We start from the raw sequence: 16091 nt of genomic DNA on the forward strand, positions 1-16091 counted from the left end.
GGAGCTGACTGCAGCCAGCCAGGTAAGATGTAGGCAGCTATGACCTGCCTACATCTCTCCTCCCTACAGAACCAAAAAACCAGGACATGACTGGAACTTGAAAGTCAAACTCTCATCAGATAGGAGAGGTCCGTCATCCAGGAAGATCCAGTGTGAAAACCCCATTTCCACCTTACCATAAATGTTTAGAACTTTACCATAAATGTTTAAAACATCACCATAAATGTTTAAAACCTTACCAAAAGTGTTTAAAGCCCTCGCATCAAAACCAGAGATGCTGACGCTGTCTGTGTGTGGAGGGAGGCAAGGACCAGGGTCGCTAATTAGTCCCTCAATCTCCAAGAAACGCAGCTGGGAAACGTGAGAGTGAGGTGCCCCTTCATCCCCTCCTGTTGTGGATCTGTCCAGTTGGCATCTTTGGTCTTGAGATGTGGGGTCACGAGGTCGTTTGACACAGGCTGAAGATGGCCCGCACGGCTGTGTCACGGTATGGCATGGATTTTATTGTACTCACTCCAAGCCTATGCAGTTTGCTTGCTGGATTTGCCTGTTAGACCAGGGAGAGGGGTCCCAAAACTCTGTCCACAGCAACACGCTAAACTCCAATCATTGATTCCTCTGTGTTTTGAATTTAATGACATTTTTCTGTAACTTTATTTCTTCTTCAAATATATATTTATGTTTTTATTTTTCCCATCTTACAATAGGGTCTGGGACCTCCCATACTAAGTTTTGACATCATCCTGATACCTGGCCTTCCTCATTTATTCAGGAATGGCTCTAAGGTTTCTCCAGTGGTCATGTCTGCTGTGGTTTTCAGTGGGTGCCCTTTGTGGAATTAATAAAGTTCTTTTAAAATTCTGTTTTACCAGCACATTTTACCAAGAATTGTTCATGTGTGTTATTAAATGTTTTATTCATCTATTGAATTGACAAATATTTTGCTATGTGAATATTTCATATGTTGCTATAAAAATATTTAATTTTTATGTAGCCAAAAGAGTCTTTTTTAAAAAATAATTTCTGGGTTTCCTGCCTTGCCTTAAAAATTCTCTTCAAACTCTAGATTACATGCAGATCTTCTAATTTCCTTCTAAAATGTATTATTTTCAACAACATTTTAATCTTTAATCCTCAAAGAATGTTTTTTGGCATGTGGTGTGGAATAGTGGATCCAATATTTTTCCTCCAGAAAGATGGCCACTTGTTGCAGTACCCATTTATTGATAAACTATTCTTGACCTACTGATTTGAAATTCCACCTTTACTAAACGATAAATTCCTATATATACCTGTATCAATTTCTAGACTCTTCCATGCCAGTAATATTTACTTATGCCCATATCATACTCTTTTGATTACAATAGTCTTAAATTGTTTTAACATTTAGAAGTAAAAATATAGTGGTAGCTAAAGCTTGTTGCACCTTATGCTCTAGGTGCTCAGAGACGTTAAATTTTTTATGCTCCTAATGATATACTTACTATCATGATTTTCTCTTGTTTGGTTTCTGCAATGGCTATATTGAGATATAATTTGCATGCCATAAAATCTACCCATTTAAAACTATACGATTCAATGTTGTTTAGTATGTTCACAAAGTGGTGCAACCATCACAATTTTAGAACCTTTGTGTCACCCCAAAAGTACCCTTTGACTGTCATACCCCCATTTTCCTACTTCCTTACTCTCTAAGCTGCCACAAATCTACTTTGTGTCTCTATAGATTTGTGCTTTCATTCTTTAGACATTTCATATAAATGAAATAGACAATTCTTTATTTCTAATTGGTGTGTAGTTGTATCTCACCCTTGTTTTATTTAGGTCCTCTGTAACTTTTTTCAGCAAAGTTTTGTAGTTTTCAGTGTACAAGTCCTTTATGTCTTTCACTAAATATATCCCTAAGAATTTTATTCTTTTTGATGCAATTGTAAATAAAGTTTTTAAAATTTCCTTTTCAGATTGTCAACCACTGTGTATAGAAGCACATTGACTTTTTAAAAAAATTTGAGATCATAACGGTTTATATCATTGTGAAATTTCAGTTGTACATCATTTCTTGTGTGTCACCACATAAGTGCTCCCCTTCACCACCTGTGCCCACCCCCTACCCCCCTTCCCTTGGTAACCACTGAACTGTTTTCTTTGTCCATGTGCTTGTTTATATTCCACACATGAGTGAAATCATCTGGTGTTTGTCTTTCTCAGTCTGGCTTATTTCGCTTAGTATAATTCCCTCCAGTTCTTTCCACATTGTTGTAAATGGGATGAATTTGTCTTTTTTCTGGCTGAGTAATATTCCATTGTGTATATATACCACATCTTCTTTATCCAATCATCAGTTGATGGGCACCTGGGTTGCTTCCATGTCTTGGCTATCGTGAATAGTGCTGCAGTGAACATAGGGGTACATATGTTACTTTGGATTGTTGATTTCAAATTGTTTGGGTAGATACCCAGTAATGGGATAGCTGCATCGTATGGTAGTTGTAATTTTACTTTTTTGAGGAATCTCCATACTGTTTTCCATAGTGGCTGCACCAGTTTGCATTCCCACCAGCAGTGGATGAGGGTTCCCTTTTCTCACATTGACTTTTCTGTGTTGGTATTATACGCTGAAACCTTGCTGAATTTGTTAGCTAGAGCAGTTTGTGTGTGTGTGTGTGTGTGTGTGTGTGTGTATGTGTGTGTATTACACATATCCCTTGCTTCTCTTTGGTTTCATGGTATTGTATCATACAAGTGTACCCTCACTTATCTAAGTAGTTCCCTAGTGACTCATAGGCAGGTTCTTGCTGATACTTTTATATAACAAGCAATGCTGCAATGAATAACTGTGTACACAGAACATTTTACACGAATATGCATGTTCCTGAATGGCAAATTCTTATCACTGGCATTTCTGAGTCAACTTTAAAATCAGAAACAGTAGGGCCAGCCCCATGGCATAGTGGTTGGGTCCGGCACACTCCGCTTCAACAGCCTGAGGTTGTGGGTTCGGATCCCAGGTGCAGACCTACACCACTCATCAAGCCATGACATGGTGGTGACCCTCATACAAATAAAGGAAGATTGGCACAGATGTTAGCTCAGGACTAATCTTCCTCACCAAAAAAACCCAAAAAAGAAACAGCATACATGGAGACATTGAGGTATAACAAGGACAAGATCTGTTAATATAGCTACAAAGAGTTTAGTGTTATTTCATGAACATTAGCAATTTTATTACTATTTTATAAGCCAAAGCATCATTTTACTGCCCTTCTCCCATCTTATGATGTGTTTCCTTGAAAGCAGCCCTTCAACACAAAGGCTGTGTGCAGATGGGTTTTTTTGGGTAGAAATTAGATCTTAAGGAGTGGGAGTACAGAACAGTGGGAGTCAAACTGAGAAGGAAAGAAAAACGCTGAAAGGAACCATTATCATTTTGATCCCTCTATGGGTGACTGGTGCCCAATGCCACCAAACCCTTCTGAGGTGCATTATGAAATGCATCTCAGAACTTTCCCCTAGATAGATGAAATCAGCTCATGTCTTCTATTGGCCAAGGGTGATCCCAGAGGGATTAACATCCCCACATTTCTGATTTGCACATTTATGGGTACAGAGCAGATTCCCTCAGGTGTCACATACTATGGTATCAGAGAAGCCTCAGGGCAGGAAGCAGGAGGAATGTGGCATGGGCCTGAGGCAGGTGCTGTCCAATTGCAGCTGTGCAAAGCTTTTCACAGCCTCCAGTGAAATAATTAAAGAAGACATGACTGGAGTAAAAAGATGGGGCAAGAGGATCTTGAATTTTTCCTCCCCTAGTCAGCTAGGGCTGGCATAACAAAATACAATGACTAGGTGACTTAAACCACAGACATTTATGTTCTCACCATCCTGGAGGCTGGAAGGCCAAGATCATGTACCAGCAAGGTTGGTTTCCTCTGAGGCCTCTCTCCTTGGCTAGCAGATGGCTGCCTCTTGCTGTCTCTTCACATGGTCGTCTCTCTGTGCATGAATGCTGCCAGTGTCTCTCTGCATGACCTTATCTCCTCTTCCTATAAAGACATCAGTCAAATTGGATTAAGGCCCAGCCTAGTGACCCCTTTTTAGCTTCATTACCTCTTTAAAGGCCCTTTTCTCCAAATACAGTTACATTCTGAGGTACTGGAGATTAGGGTCTCAAGGAGTGAATTTTGAGGGCAGACAATTCAGTCCATTACAGCACCCAAGATGTGTGTAATATGCCCTTCTGTAACTACTCCCTTTTGTTCATCATGTGGGAAACATGCTGTCTAAACCATAGTTCTTGTTTCCTTTTCTATTCCATCATTTATACTACTATTAGATCTGGGTTTTTTCTTTACAGAGGCAAATTACCTAAATTTTACGTGTCAGTAAAATGTATATGAAAAAGAGGACATTCTGAAATTAACAGATGGATTAATGGAAGAAAGAAGGTGAAATCCACTCAACAAATTTCTGACAGTTACAAATGTTCAGTTGGTGTAGAAGAGGTCCAGTTTCAGGCAAAGACTGGGAGAGAGAGCAAATTGGAAACATATCTGCACCCCCATGCTCATTTCTAATTCTAGTATTATCATTGGTGTGATTGACAGTAGCTGGGTTCAGATCCTGTAGAAATTAAACAACCTTAAGGGACATCTTACCACATTAAAGTCAAACCAAAGAAGAATTTTTCTTTGGAGAAAATACCCTCTTTTTCCCCACTGTTGCCTGCACACAGACACAACATGGCTGAAAATTTTCCATTCTTTTATCTTTGTACCCCAAGGGAGCTGAGTTGTTTGGAAAGAGGAAAGTCAAAAGAGAAATTTATTTAATGAGGACCTCTGAGAATTCAACACTTGAGATGATAATAACATGTCCCTCTTGCCCTTTTCCTATAATTTTCTGATTCCTGCTTAGGTGAAAATCCAATTGGACTTTGCAAGGACAGACCTCAGAGAACAGGAAGCTTCAGTGAGGGTCATAGTGTCCCAGTGAGGGCTGGTGGAGCAAAAAGGAAAAGAGGAGAGAAAGTGGATACTCTAGACTTACCTCTTGAGTGATGAGACTGGGACAGTCCCGTTTTTATTTAGTCTATGATGGTGCAGTCTCTAGACTTTGAACGTACTTTAGTTTCTACTGAAATCAATCTTTTCCAGCACTTGCTGTGTTTCCTTCTCTCTCTTCTGGAATCTAGAGCCTCTTTTCAATAAGAGTTAGTTTCTGGGGTGTCTCCATCTCTTCTCTACTCTTTCCCATAATTGTAGGCTCCTGTTGGACTTCCTATGTCCAATCATTTATTCACTACCTACTTACTGGAGATCCATTATGCACGAGGTACTGTCTAGTTAATTCCTAATGTGATTTGCTTTTTCTATTACCTTCTCTAACCATTTTACAGAAGATGTGACTCACTGATAGCACATAATAGTAACATAATAGTTCTGTATTGATTGTTATTGTTTCACCTTAGTGTCCACAATATCATCTACAAATAATGTGATTATTTCTGATGCTCAGTACTCAGGCCAATTTCCTGTTCTCATCTCATCAATATCTTTAAATGTTCTGCAGAGTATCGAATGATTGGAGTAGACTGCCTTGGTCTGTTCGTAAATCTAACACAAATATTTTAGTGTTTTAATGTAGAATATTCTGTTGGCTGAGGCTATAAAACAATCGCTCTTTATTGGTTTAAGAAATTTTCTTTAGTTTCTTCATTTAGTAAGAGGCTCTGTCTGGGTGCTAACCACGGTAATGGCTGTTACATTTTCTCAAAGGCATTTTCTACTGTGATTATGGTTGTGATTTCTCTTCAGTGACCTATTTTCATGATGAATTCTGTTAACTAACATCACAGTATTAAACCAGCTTCCCATTCCTAGAATAGGTGTTACTTATTTGTGATGTATTATTCTCTTAAAATAGATATGAACGCATTTGATTTAACTTGATCGTTCAATTTTGTGTCTATATTCAGGCATACATGAGCTTGCAGATTTCTTTTTTGTGTCATAGTTGATGCATTGAGTCTCAGTCTTTATTGTCCATCTAACATTTGCAGGTGTTGGGCACGCACTATGTACTGGGCACCATGTAAGCCCTTGGAAAGATAATGGTGAGCAAAAACACTCAGGTCCTCTGACCCGCAAATGAACATAAAATTACCAAACTGAGAGGCACTCAAGGAAAAGTAGAGGAGCTGGACTTGTGGGCCTCACCCACTCTGCTCTCTATCTCACTGGCCTCTGAAATCCCTTCCAATCTCAAGCTCACTGACCCACAGGGCAACCGTGAATTCTGTTCTCTCAGCCCGAAATGCTTGTCCTTTCCTTATTTCTCCTGGTTAACAATTGCCCATCCTTCCTCTCACAGCTCAAATATTCATATTTCAGAGAAGCCTTTTCCACTCACCTCCCAACTAAATTGGTCCTCAGTGATTATTTTCTCTTATTAACTAGCATTCTCTAAGCATTAATAACACTGGCTTTTTTTTCTAACACAGAGAATGTCAACATTTATTATCAAATCTAAAATTTGCCCTTCGCTTTGTAGGATGACTTGATTTATTGAAGTTTTGAATAATTTTTTTATCAATCTATCAATCACGTTTTGAAATTAACTGCACTGATTTTTAATACAACACATACACATTTCTGAACATGTACACATGAGCAGACACTCTCACACATGTTTACACTTATTTTAATGGTTTTGTGATTTTATTCCCTTCCCTTATCTATGTAGTCCACAAGATTTCCCTTTTCTGGAAGAATCTATCTGACTGGCAGTCTCTGATAGAGGAAGCCATAGGGATCTCCATTAATTAGTGCTGCATGGTGGTCAAAGGGGTAACAGACCTGTTGTGTTTATAGTGATCAGAATTCCATCTTTGGTGACTGCCCTAGTTTAAGGAAAATTTGATAAAAGGTACTCATGCAAGACAGATTTATTGTGATGTTACGAACAGAAGCTGACATTTATCAAGTGTCCACTGTATGTCACAGCAATCACAAGAAAAATTACATGCGTCATCTCATCTAATTTACTCATCAGTCACACAATGTAGGGCATATTTACTACTCCCATTGTAAAGGTGAGGGATCTACAGCTAAGAGATATTAAATAACTTACTCAAGATCACACAGATAGTAAGTTGGAGCAGCTAAATTCTATTTAGGAAGTCTAACCCAAGATCCCATTTTCTAAATCACAACTCTGTTTTGTACTTTGGGAGAGTTATATATCAAAAATGATAGTCACAAAAGGAACAGATTAATAATAGCTATTATTTATTGAGATGCTACTATGCACAAAGGCATTTCTAAACCTCACAAAGAAGCTAACAGCAGTAACTACATTTTTAAAAGAAAACAATAAGACACACGAGAGTTAATTGTGACATCAATAGGAGCATCAACTCACAGAACTAAAGTTGTTTGAGTTGAAAACCATGTCTGCTTTTTTTGGGTGAGGAAGATTGGCCCTGAGCCAATATCTTTTGCCAATCTTCCTCTTCTTGCTTGAGGAAGAGTGGCCCTGACATAACATCTGTGCCAACCTTCCTCTATTTTGTATGTGGGTTGCTGCCACAGCATGGCTTGATGAGTGGTGTAGGTCTGTGACCAGGATCCGAACCCATGAACTAGGGCTGCTGAAGCAGAGCATACAAATTCAACCACTACACCACCAGGCTGGCCCCTGGAAACTCATGTCTTAATCATTATTTTATAGATTTTAGAATGATGGAAGTATGGAGATTACCAAAGTATGTCTTTAATTATTTTAAAAGAGTCATATCAAAGAATAAATTGGTTTATGTCCATAGGTTTGAATAAGAGAAGTAGAATCAGTGAGTAGGAGATTAAAAAGAGAGATTTCTGCTAAATTACAGGATGTCTGAATGATTACACACATTTAAAATGCAAATGGGCTACCACTTGACTGAGTGAATAACTTATATTGTAGTGACTCAACTGAGGGCAAAGTTTGTCCAGGTAAAGGTGGAACTAAGAGGTGCTGACTGGCTCAGTTGTCAGTTGGCTATTCCTTGAACACTGCATTTGCCTCCTTTTGCAGAAGACACACCAGCTACATGGAATCAAGAAACCACACAGAAATATCAGAATTCCTCCTCCTGGGTCTCTCAGAGGATCCTGCACTGCAGCCCCTGCTCTTCGGTGTGTTCCTGTCCATGTACCTGGTCACCGTGCTCGGGAACCTGCTCATCATCCTGGCCATCAGCTCTGACTCCCAGCTCCACACCCCCATGTACTTTTTCCTCTCCAACCTGTCCTTTGTGGACATCTGCTTCATCTCCACCACTGTTCTGAAGATGCTAGTGAACATCCAGACACAAAACAAAAACATCTCCTACAGAGGATGTCTCACTCAGATGTATTTTTTTATGGTTTTTGGTGGAATGGATAATTTCCTGCTGACTGTGATGGCCTATGACCGGTTTGTGGCCATCTGTCACCCACTGCACTACACGGTCATCATGAACCCACGCCTCTGTGGCCTCTTGATTCTGATATCTTGGGTCATTATTTTCTGTATTTCCCTGCTTCATATTCTACTGATGGTGCGGCTGACCTTCCGTATAGGCACTGAAATTCCACATTTCTTCTGTGAACTGGCTCAGGTTCTCAAATTAGCCTGCTCTGACACCTTCATCAATGACATATCTTTATATGTGGCCATGGCCCTTTTGTGTGTGTTTCCTCTGACGGGGATCCTGTTCTCCTACTCTCAAATTGTCTCATCCTTAATGAAGATGGCCTCCACTGAGGGCAGGTATAAAGCATTTTCTACTTGTGGGTCTCACCTCTCTGTGGTCTCCTTGTTCTATGGGACAGGTCTGGGGGTCTACCTCAGTTCTGCTGTGACCCATTCTTCCAAGAGAACCTCAATCGCCTCAGTGGTGTACACCGTGGTCACCCCCATGCTGAACCCCTTCATCTACAGCCTGAGGAACAGGGATGTGAAGAGGGCCCTGGGAAGGCTCCTCAGCCAAGCAGCCTCTTGTCTGTGATCATTACTGGCCTCAGAACTAAGTGGACCTTGTGGGCCCCAAAGGCAAATGTTGCAAATTGAAATCTCTTGGTTCTTTTTCTCCCCTAAAACAAGTGCTTGATTTCTTCAATTCCCGAAGCACCTATGACTTCAATTTTATTTGTATGATGTGCTAATTTCTCCCCAACAATTCTCCTCAATAATTCCTTTTGGATTTTTCTTTCTTATATGCTGCCCATTAAAGTTCCAAGTTTGGTCAGCTTTTTTTTTTGCCACAATTCTTCATATTTCTAAATTTAGATTTAAAGCGTTTATCCTGTCAAGTGCCGTTGTGGTTTTCCTCCAGAATATCCTCTCAAACGTTGATGTTCTTCACCTTCATTTGGTTGTGGGCTTAGTTTTCCACAACAAATGGAGTAAAAATTATACAGTCATCTCCACTGCTTACCACATGAGGACTGTGGTTGTTTCTTCACAACTATGACTTTATTTCATCTTGAAAACATTCCTGTGAGATATTTTCCCACCTTTACCCCACTTTTCAAAAGAAGAGACTAAGAGTGAGTTGGACTGTGGCCTGGCTAGCTGACACTGGCTTTGCTATCCTACTTTTCTTAAGAACAGTGATGTGATTTTCAACTTCAAAGTAGGAACATAGATTTAAGGACTGGTTTGTTCAGGTGATTCATAGTAATACCCCAACTAGAATAACTCTGAGATATTTCTTCATTCTTTGTGACCCTACCTTCACTCCTTCTTTCTTCCCTTCCTTCATTTGACCTTTTTTTCCCCCAACACAGCAATTTTGAGATACACCATCTAAGATCCTAAAACACATAGAAATGAATACAATAGAATCAGAGCTGTTTTCTCACATGGTTTAATTTTTTTCTGGGAATCTCTGGAGTTGCCATCAGGAATCATAGTTACACACATGTAGAAAGTGTTGAGAACTGAGCTCACCTTTACAGAAGAATGATGATAGAATTGAGTCTACAGGGAAAGATGGAGAAGTAGATGCTGTGAACATTCCTCTGACATTTCCTGGGATCCTCTCACCATCTCCAATGCATGACTGCCAATGACCAGCAGCAACTGGAACCTACTTTGCCCAATACATGATGGCATAAGTGGCAGGCAATTACGCCCCATCAGATACATCCCTTGAAGGAGACATGTGGGTTGTGCCATATCCTTCACACTTTAGCTGGGATAATTTTGAGGTTTGGATTTTGTATAATTCTCCAGAATTTCCCCACAGGATGAAAACTCTGCTCATTTCCTGTGGTAGCTGACTTAATTCAAGCTTTATTGGGTGTATTTTCTTCCCTGTGTCCACCTGTCCTCTCTCCCATCCATTCACTGCTCCTTCCAATAAAGTGATTGTACATGAATCCTTGGCTCAGTGTCTGCTTCTGTGGGAACCTAAATCAACACAGGTAATAAAGACTTGATGTCTCAAGACAATATCATGAAAATACTTTGGACTTTGAGAGAAAAAAAGAAAGTAATTATTAGAGACATAGTAAGAACTGAAAAATTACTCAAAAGTTATAATTTGCTAAAGATGAAAGGATTTTTTTGATATGGCCTCAATTCACTTTGATCCCATTAAGTTTGACCCAAAGTGTATTTGTTTTCTACTGTGTAAAAATTGAGGAGGGGACAAGAGAGGTACAAATGATTGCAATATAGAGGGGTGAGCATAATAAAATTGACGTGTAATGGATCCTGTGGAAAACAAAGGTTAAGGTTTTCAACTCACCTTGAGTAATTCCAGGAAAATCTCTGTAGACATTTATCTTTTGAAGATTTTCATTGAGGTTAATTTACATACATGACATTCACCCATGATGATGTAAATTCAATTGTTTTAGTTAATTTATAGAGTTATGCATTAATTTGCCCAGTTGTCCATGTTAGGGGATACAGTTAACAAGCACAGAAATGTATGTTATCAGAGGAAGCATTTGATAGATTATATAATTTTTCAATGAATTTTAGATTGTCACACAAACATTGTACATGTGCTTTTACATGACTCCTTATGCTTAAGGGCATTCACCTGCTTTTTCATGTGCTTTAGCAGAGATGGCACATTGGAAGATGAATCGGGTATAAAAACACAGCATTGAGTTTGAATGATTACATGTGTACCACCTTGGGATACAGTTAGAATACCTAAGTCTATTCTATTTTAAAGGACAGCCTTCCTCATTAAAGACATTTGAGTATTCAATAAGGCTATTCTTCCTTGACTAAGGTCAAGGTCTTTTTGAGTAAATTTAGTCAGGGCTTCTGTATGTTATATGACATCTTCTAGCCCCAAGGAAGAAACAAATATAACTACTTGTGGTCGTATGAGTGGAATACTGAATGAGCCTATCCGGCCTTAAGGAGAGAAAGATTAGCAACAGGTGTTAGCTCAGGGTGAATCCTTCCCTGCACCCAAGAGAAGCCCAGGGTGCAGTGTGCTCCCCATCTCGGTGCTCGCCAAGGCCAGAGGTTTGTTCAACATAATCACTGAGTTCCATTAGGAGCCACTCAATCATTGCCTGGCCTTTGAGACCAGTCTCTTTCAAAACAGTCACTTCTGGAAACCTTAAAAGGAACAATTGCAAAGTGGTTATATGGTTTAAGCATGACGAAGGTATACATGAGGAGATATTAGGTTGGGAATATGGGCCTGGTCTGGAGCCTTGAGACAGCTGTCTGTAAGAGATGCTATCTTCTTCTCATCCTGGTTTCGAGATATTTCTCTTGGTCAGTCGAAGTTGGGTATCAGAAATAGGAACTGAAACCCACGCAGGCTTCAGGTGGAGAAGGCTTTTGAGATGAGAAATGTGAATCCAAGAGTCTATGCCTTTTGATTTTGCAGTGCATGAATTGGTTAAGAGTACCTGGTATGGTCCTTTCCAATGGGGCTGCAAAGAGTCTTTTATCTGGTGTCTTTTCCAATAAACGAAATCTCAGGTTGTAGTCCATGATGCTTAAGGTCTTCATCTCCTGGGAGCTTGCTATCCAACATTTCTTTTTTACTTAAGTGTCTGAATGAGACCTTGAGAATAATGTAAGGTTTCTCATTTAAGCAAAGTTGGTTCATATATTCCCCTTCATATAATTGCATAGGTCATTTGTTATTATTTCAAAAGGAGACAGCCAATCTTTCCAAAATGCTTTACATATAAGATTGAAGAGCACTAGCAGAAGAGCTTTTGGCCATAAGAGATTAAATGCTTCTGAAAGCTTTGCCAACTGAGTTTTGATTGTGCCGTTAGTTAGTTAAAATGTTGCATTACTGGCCAAACATCACAAACAGACTTAATTATTTGCCTGGTGGAATGAGTTTCCTGGTTACTGTGTAACTCAACAGGAATTCCCAAACAGGAATTATCCTTTCCAACAATAATTCATCTACTGCTAAAGCCATTGCTCTTCTGCAAGGAATGACCTCAACCCAATGTGAGAACACACAGATTACCAAGATACAATTATATCCTTGAGACGGTGGCAATTGAACAAAGTCCAACCGCCATACCTCAAGGGGTCTCTTAGGAAGGGGAAAGTGGCTTTGTGACCTGTGAAGTGGTTTCTCAGGATTATATTTTGCACATACAGCAAAATGAGCATAAGCTTTATGAGCTACTGTGGGAGAAAGTTTCCAAAAGTATTCTTTTCTCCATAAACTCATCTTCTCAAGTGCTCAATGGGTTAACTTATGTATATGCTGGAGCAATGGCAAGTGTGTACAATAGACACTATGGATTTTTTTTTTCTTTTTTATCAGGACCAAGCTACATCCGCATGGTGGTGTCAAAAATTCCCCCTTTTCTTTGCCATGTTTGTTTCTCTTCTTCTGCAGTGACTTCTCAAGCCTGTAGAAGGAAATCTTTTACTGAGTTAGGAGAGTTAGTAGGAAGCAGCAGGCATTCTCAAGGCTGGACAGCACATTCAACGTGATAATGTCCTTGCTCATCATTTAAGTAAGACCCATCTGTAAACCATATTAGATAATAAAATGCAGTCATGGTCATTTTCCTCCTACCTGTTGAAAGCAAGGTAGTAGGGTTAAGATAATGAATAATATTCACTCATTCAACATAACCTAAGAAGATTTATCATCATTTACTTGACAATACTTCCCATGGAATTTAACATAACAAATAAACCTAATTAGTTTAGTATTCCTTCTTCTTTTGTGTTTTTTTTTTTTTTTTTTTTTGAGGAAGATTAGCCCTGAGCTAACGTCTGCTGCCAATCCTCCTCTTTTTGCTGAGGAAGACTGGCCCTGAGCTAACATCCATGCCCATCTTCCTCTACTTTATATGCGGGATGCCTACCACAGCATGGCTTGCCAAGTGGTGCCATGTCCACACCTGGGATCCGAACCAGTGAACCCTGGGCTACTGAAGTGGAACATGCGAACTTAACCGCTGCACCACTGGGCCAGCCCCAGTATTCTTTATTAATAGGAAGACAACAAATTCTCTGAGAAGTCCCAGAGGGCTGCTGGAAATTCTCAAAGTTATTTTTTAGATCAAAAGCAAGACTTCATGTAGGGTTTGAATTTGGGGAGAGCTTGTCAAAAATATCAGAAAGTTTAAAAACTCTTGGCCAAACAAGATCATAGGTCACTGTGAAACAATGCTTAGTTATCCAATTAAGCATGGTGAGTATTAAAGATTTTCAAGCAAATACAGAATATTAAAGAGCTGTAAGAGAAACCTTAGCTCCTGTGATTAAAGACCTGATAAAGACAATACAGGAAATGTATTTTGATAAAATATAAAATCCTTAGTCTTCTGGCAGGCTACTTAAAGGTAATGAAGTAAACCTTTCATAATGTCTTTATCAAAAGCAGACTAAAAGTCCAAGGAAATTATTCTTTTAAATGAAAGGAAAACAAATTCTAATTCTGCACCAGCTTACATCTGATATTGAAACTCATTCGCTTAATTAAATTTAATTAATACACAAAACTCTTTCCTCAGCATTCCTCTTTCACAAAAATTTTATAACTTTCCTTTTACATTTAGAATTTGTCCCGTGACTTCCCTCCTTCCTAGTACTCTAGGACAAATTTATTTTTCTTAACAAAACAAAGGGAACATCTCCCCTTCTTACACCTTCTTTACTGAAAACATACATCCTACTTTCCTTAACTTTTTACATTGGCATTCTGTGGAGTGGCAGATCAACAAGGACTGACTAGAAACATGTGTGTATTCATCAAAAGTCTCAGTGCAACACAACACAAGTTTATCAATAAACCCAAGTATTTTTGAGTTTCTCTGTAATTAGAAGCCAAAGGTATATAAGTCTATGTTTAGTAATTAATATCTAATATTTTATCTTAGGTGGAAATGACCTAGATACTCAATAAATTTTATCATTTAATTTAGCAAAACTCTTAGGTTACAAGTTACCAAAAGGTTTTCAAGTTATTTTAAGTACATATACCATAACATAACTATTGTTAAAAAGTTCACCCAACACTTTTATCTTTTTCCTATCTATTTAGTTTACTTGTTCCCAATAATTATTTAGATTTGTTAATAATTATTAATGACAATATAATTTCTGGATTGAAATGCTTATTTCAATCAAACGAACAAACATTTTTCCATTTGTATCCTATTTGGGAGACGGTTCCCCCTGCAACATCTTCCTGATGTGCTCATTCTTTCACTGAAGCCCATATCTCATTCTGTGATAAAACAAATGAACAAATTTAGATCTTAGAAAAAAATGTTATGATAAAAAGTTCAAAATGATCAGGCTCACTTATGTTATTTTTCAAATTAAATATACTAAAAAAAGGGAAATATAGACTTGAGTACTATGGTTATATCAAAAATGTAGCAATGATAAAGACAAGGGGTCTACATTTTAACACTTTTTATGACAAAATTATTATACAAAAATGAAAAGTGATCATGAATAAAAGAAAATATCAAGGATGTTAATATGAAAGTCTAGACCAGGAGCTGATATCGAAATGATAAATTTAAAAAAGAAAAAAACAAAGGACATTTTGTGATCATTGGAAAGTTTCAGGACATATAAAACAAGAGTAAGGGAAGTTGAAGATGTCCCAAAACGTCAGACACCAATGGCCTCAGCCTTCTGAGAAAAGAGTGCATCTTAAAAATTTTCTTCCTTATAGTTCCAAATATACTGAACTTCTCACTGTCTATGGTTTTATCTTACAAACACTCACCTTGGAGAACACGTCCTTCCACTGTCCTCAATTCTTCTTGTTCCAACCAAGAGAGAAGATTCGGTTTCAACGGGTGACACCATGTCCACAGAGGAAGATACACTGATGGAAGAGGCTCATGCAAGAGATGACAAACCTTCCCACAAATCAGGCACTATATATCTAATGAAGCAGTAAGTTTATTTCAAAAGGACTGAAAAGGCAAACATCCTACCTCTCTGTACTCCCCAAACTGGTTCTCTTTGACCGTTGAAATCCACACTCTGGATTACGCACAAATTTACAAAGCCCCAAGGGTTTGATTTAGACAAACAAAGAAAGTGCAACACAGAGATCTGTCTTCTGATGAGGAAACCACTAGAGTGTTGGTTCTCGAACATTATAGTGCATCACAATCATGTAGACGGCTTTGTAAAACACAGAAGATGAGACAAAAACCACAGCTCTCTGATTCACTATGTCAAAGGTGAAGTCTAAAAATGTACATTTCTAACAGAGTGACAGTGATGCTGTTGGTCCTGGGGCCACACATTTTGAGTATAACAACAGTAGATTCAAACCCATGAGTGTGGGGAGTATGTTTCTGTTCTTTCTCATTGTATTCAGATTTGAATCAGCAATTCTGGAACACAGTAAGAACATAATATATATCTGATCCATAATAGGGTATAAATAGTGATGGCAGATTTACCTGTTGTGGCCAGGTTCTTGTAGTTCTCCAGCATCACATCTCTGTATAGGTGTCTCTGAGAGAGGGCCCGTAAACTCCACTCCCCCTGGATGAAGTCCCCAGCCACATCATCTACCATCACTGAGGCTGACTTATGCAAGTAACACCTCCACCAATGCTCACTGGAGAATG

General features: G+C 38.7%; 1 protein-coding gene across 1 annotated transcript; it reads left to right on the forward strand.

The window, feature by feature from the left end:
- Nucleotides 1-7886: 7886 nt before the first annotated feature.
- LOC124225867 (olfactory receptor 7D4-like) lies at nt 7887-9337 on the forward strand. Its single transcript, XM_046638613.1, has one exon. It carries the CDS (start codon nt 8090-8092, stop codon nt 9026-9028), a length of 939 nt encoding a protein of 312 aa, XP_046494569.1. The 5' UTR covers nt 7887-8089; the 3' UTR covers nt 9029-9337.
- Nucleotides 9338-16091: the final 6754 nt, after the last annotated feature.

Source organism: Equus quagga, chromosome 14 (genome assembly GCF_021613505.1).
Source record: "Equus quagga isolate Etosha38 chromosome 14, UCLA_HA_Equagga_1.0, whole genome shotgun sequence".
Classification (NCBI taxonomy): domain Eukaryota; kingdom Metazoa; phylum Chordata; class Mammalia; order Perissodactyla; family Equidae; genus Equus; species Equus quagga.

Excerpts from the sequence above, each read along its gene's own strand:
- LOC124225867 (XM_046638613.1), top strand. The coding sequence starts at position 8,090 with ATGGAATCAAGAAACCACACAGAAATATCAGAATTCCTCCTCCTGGGT.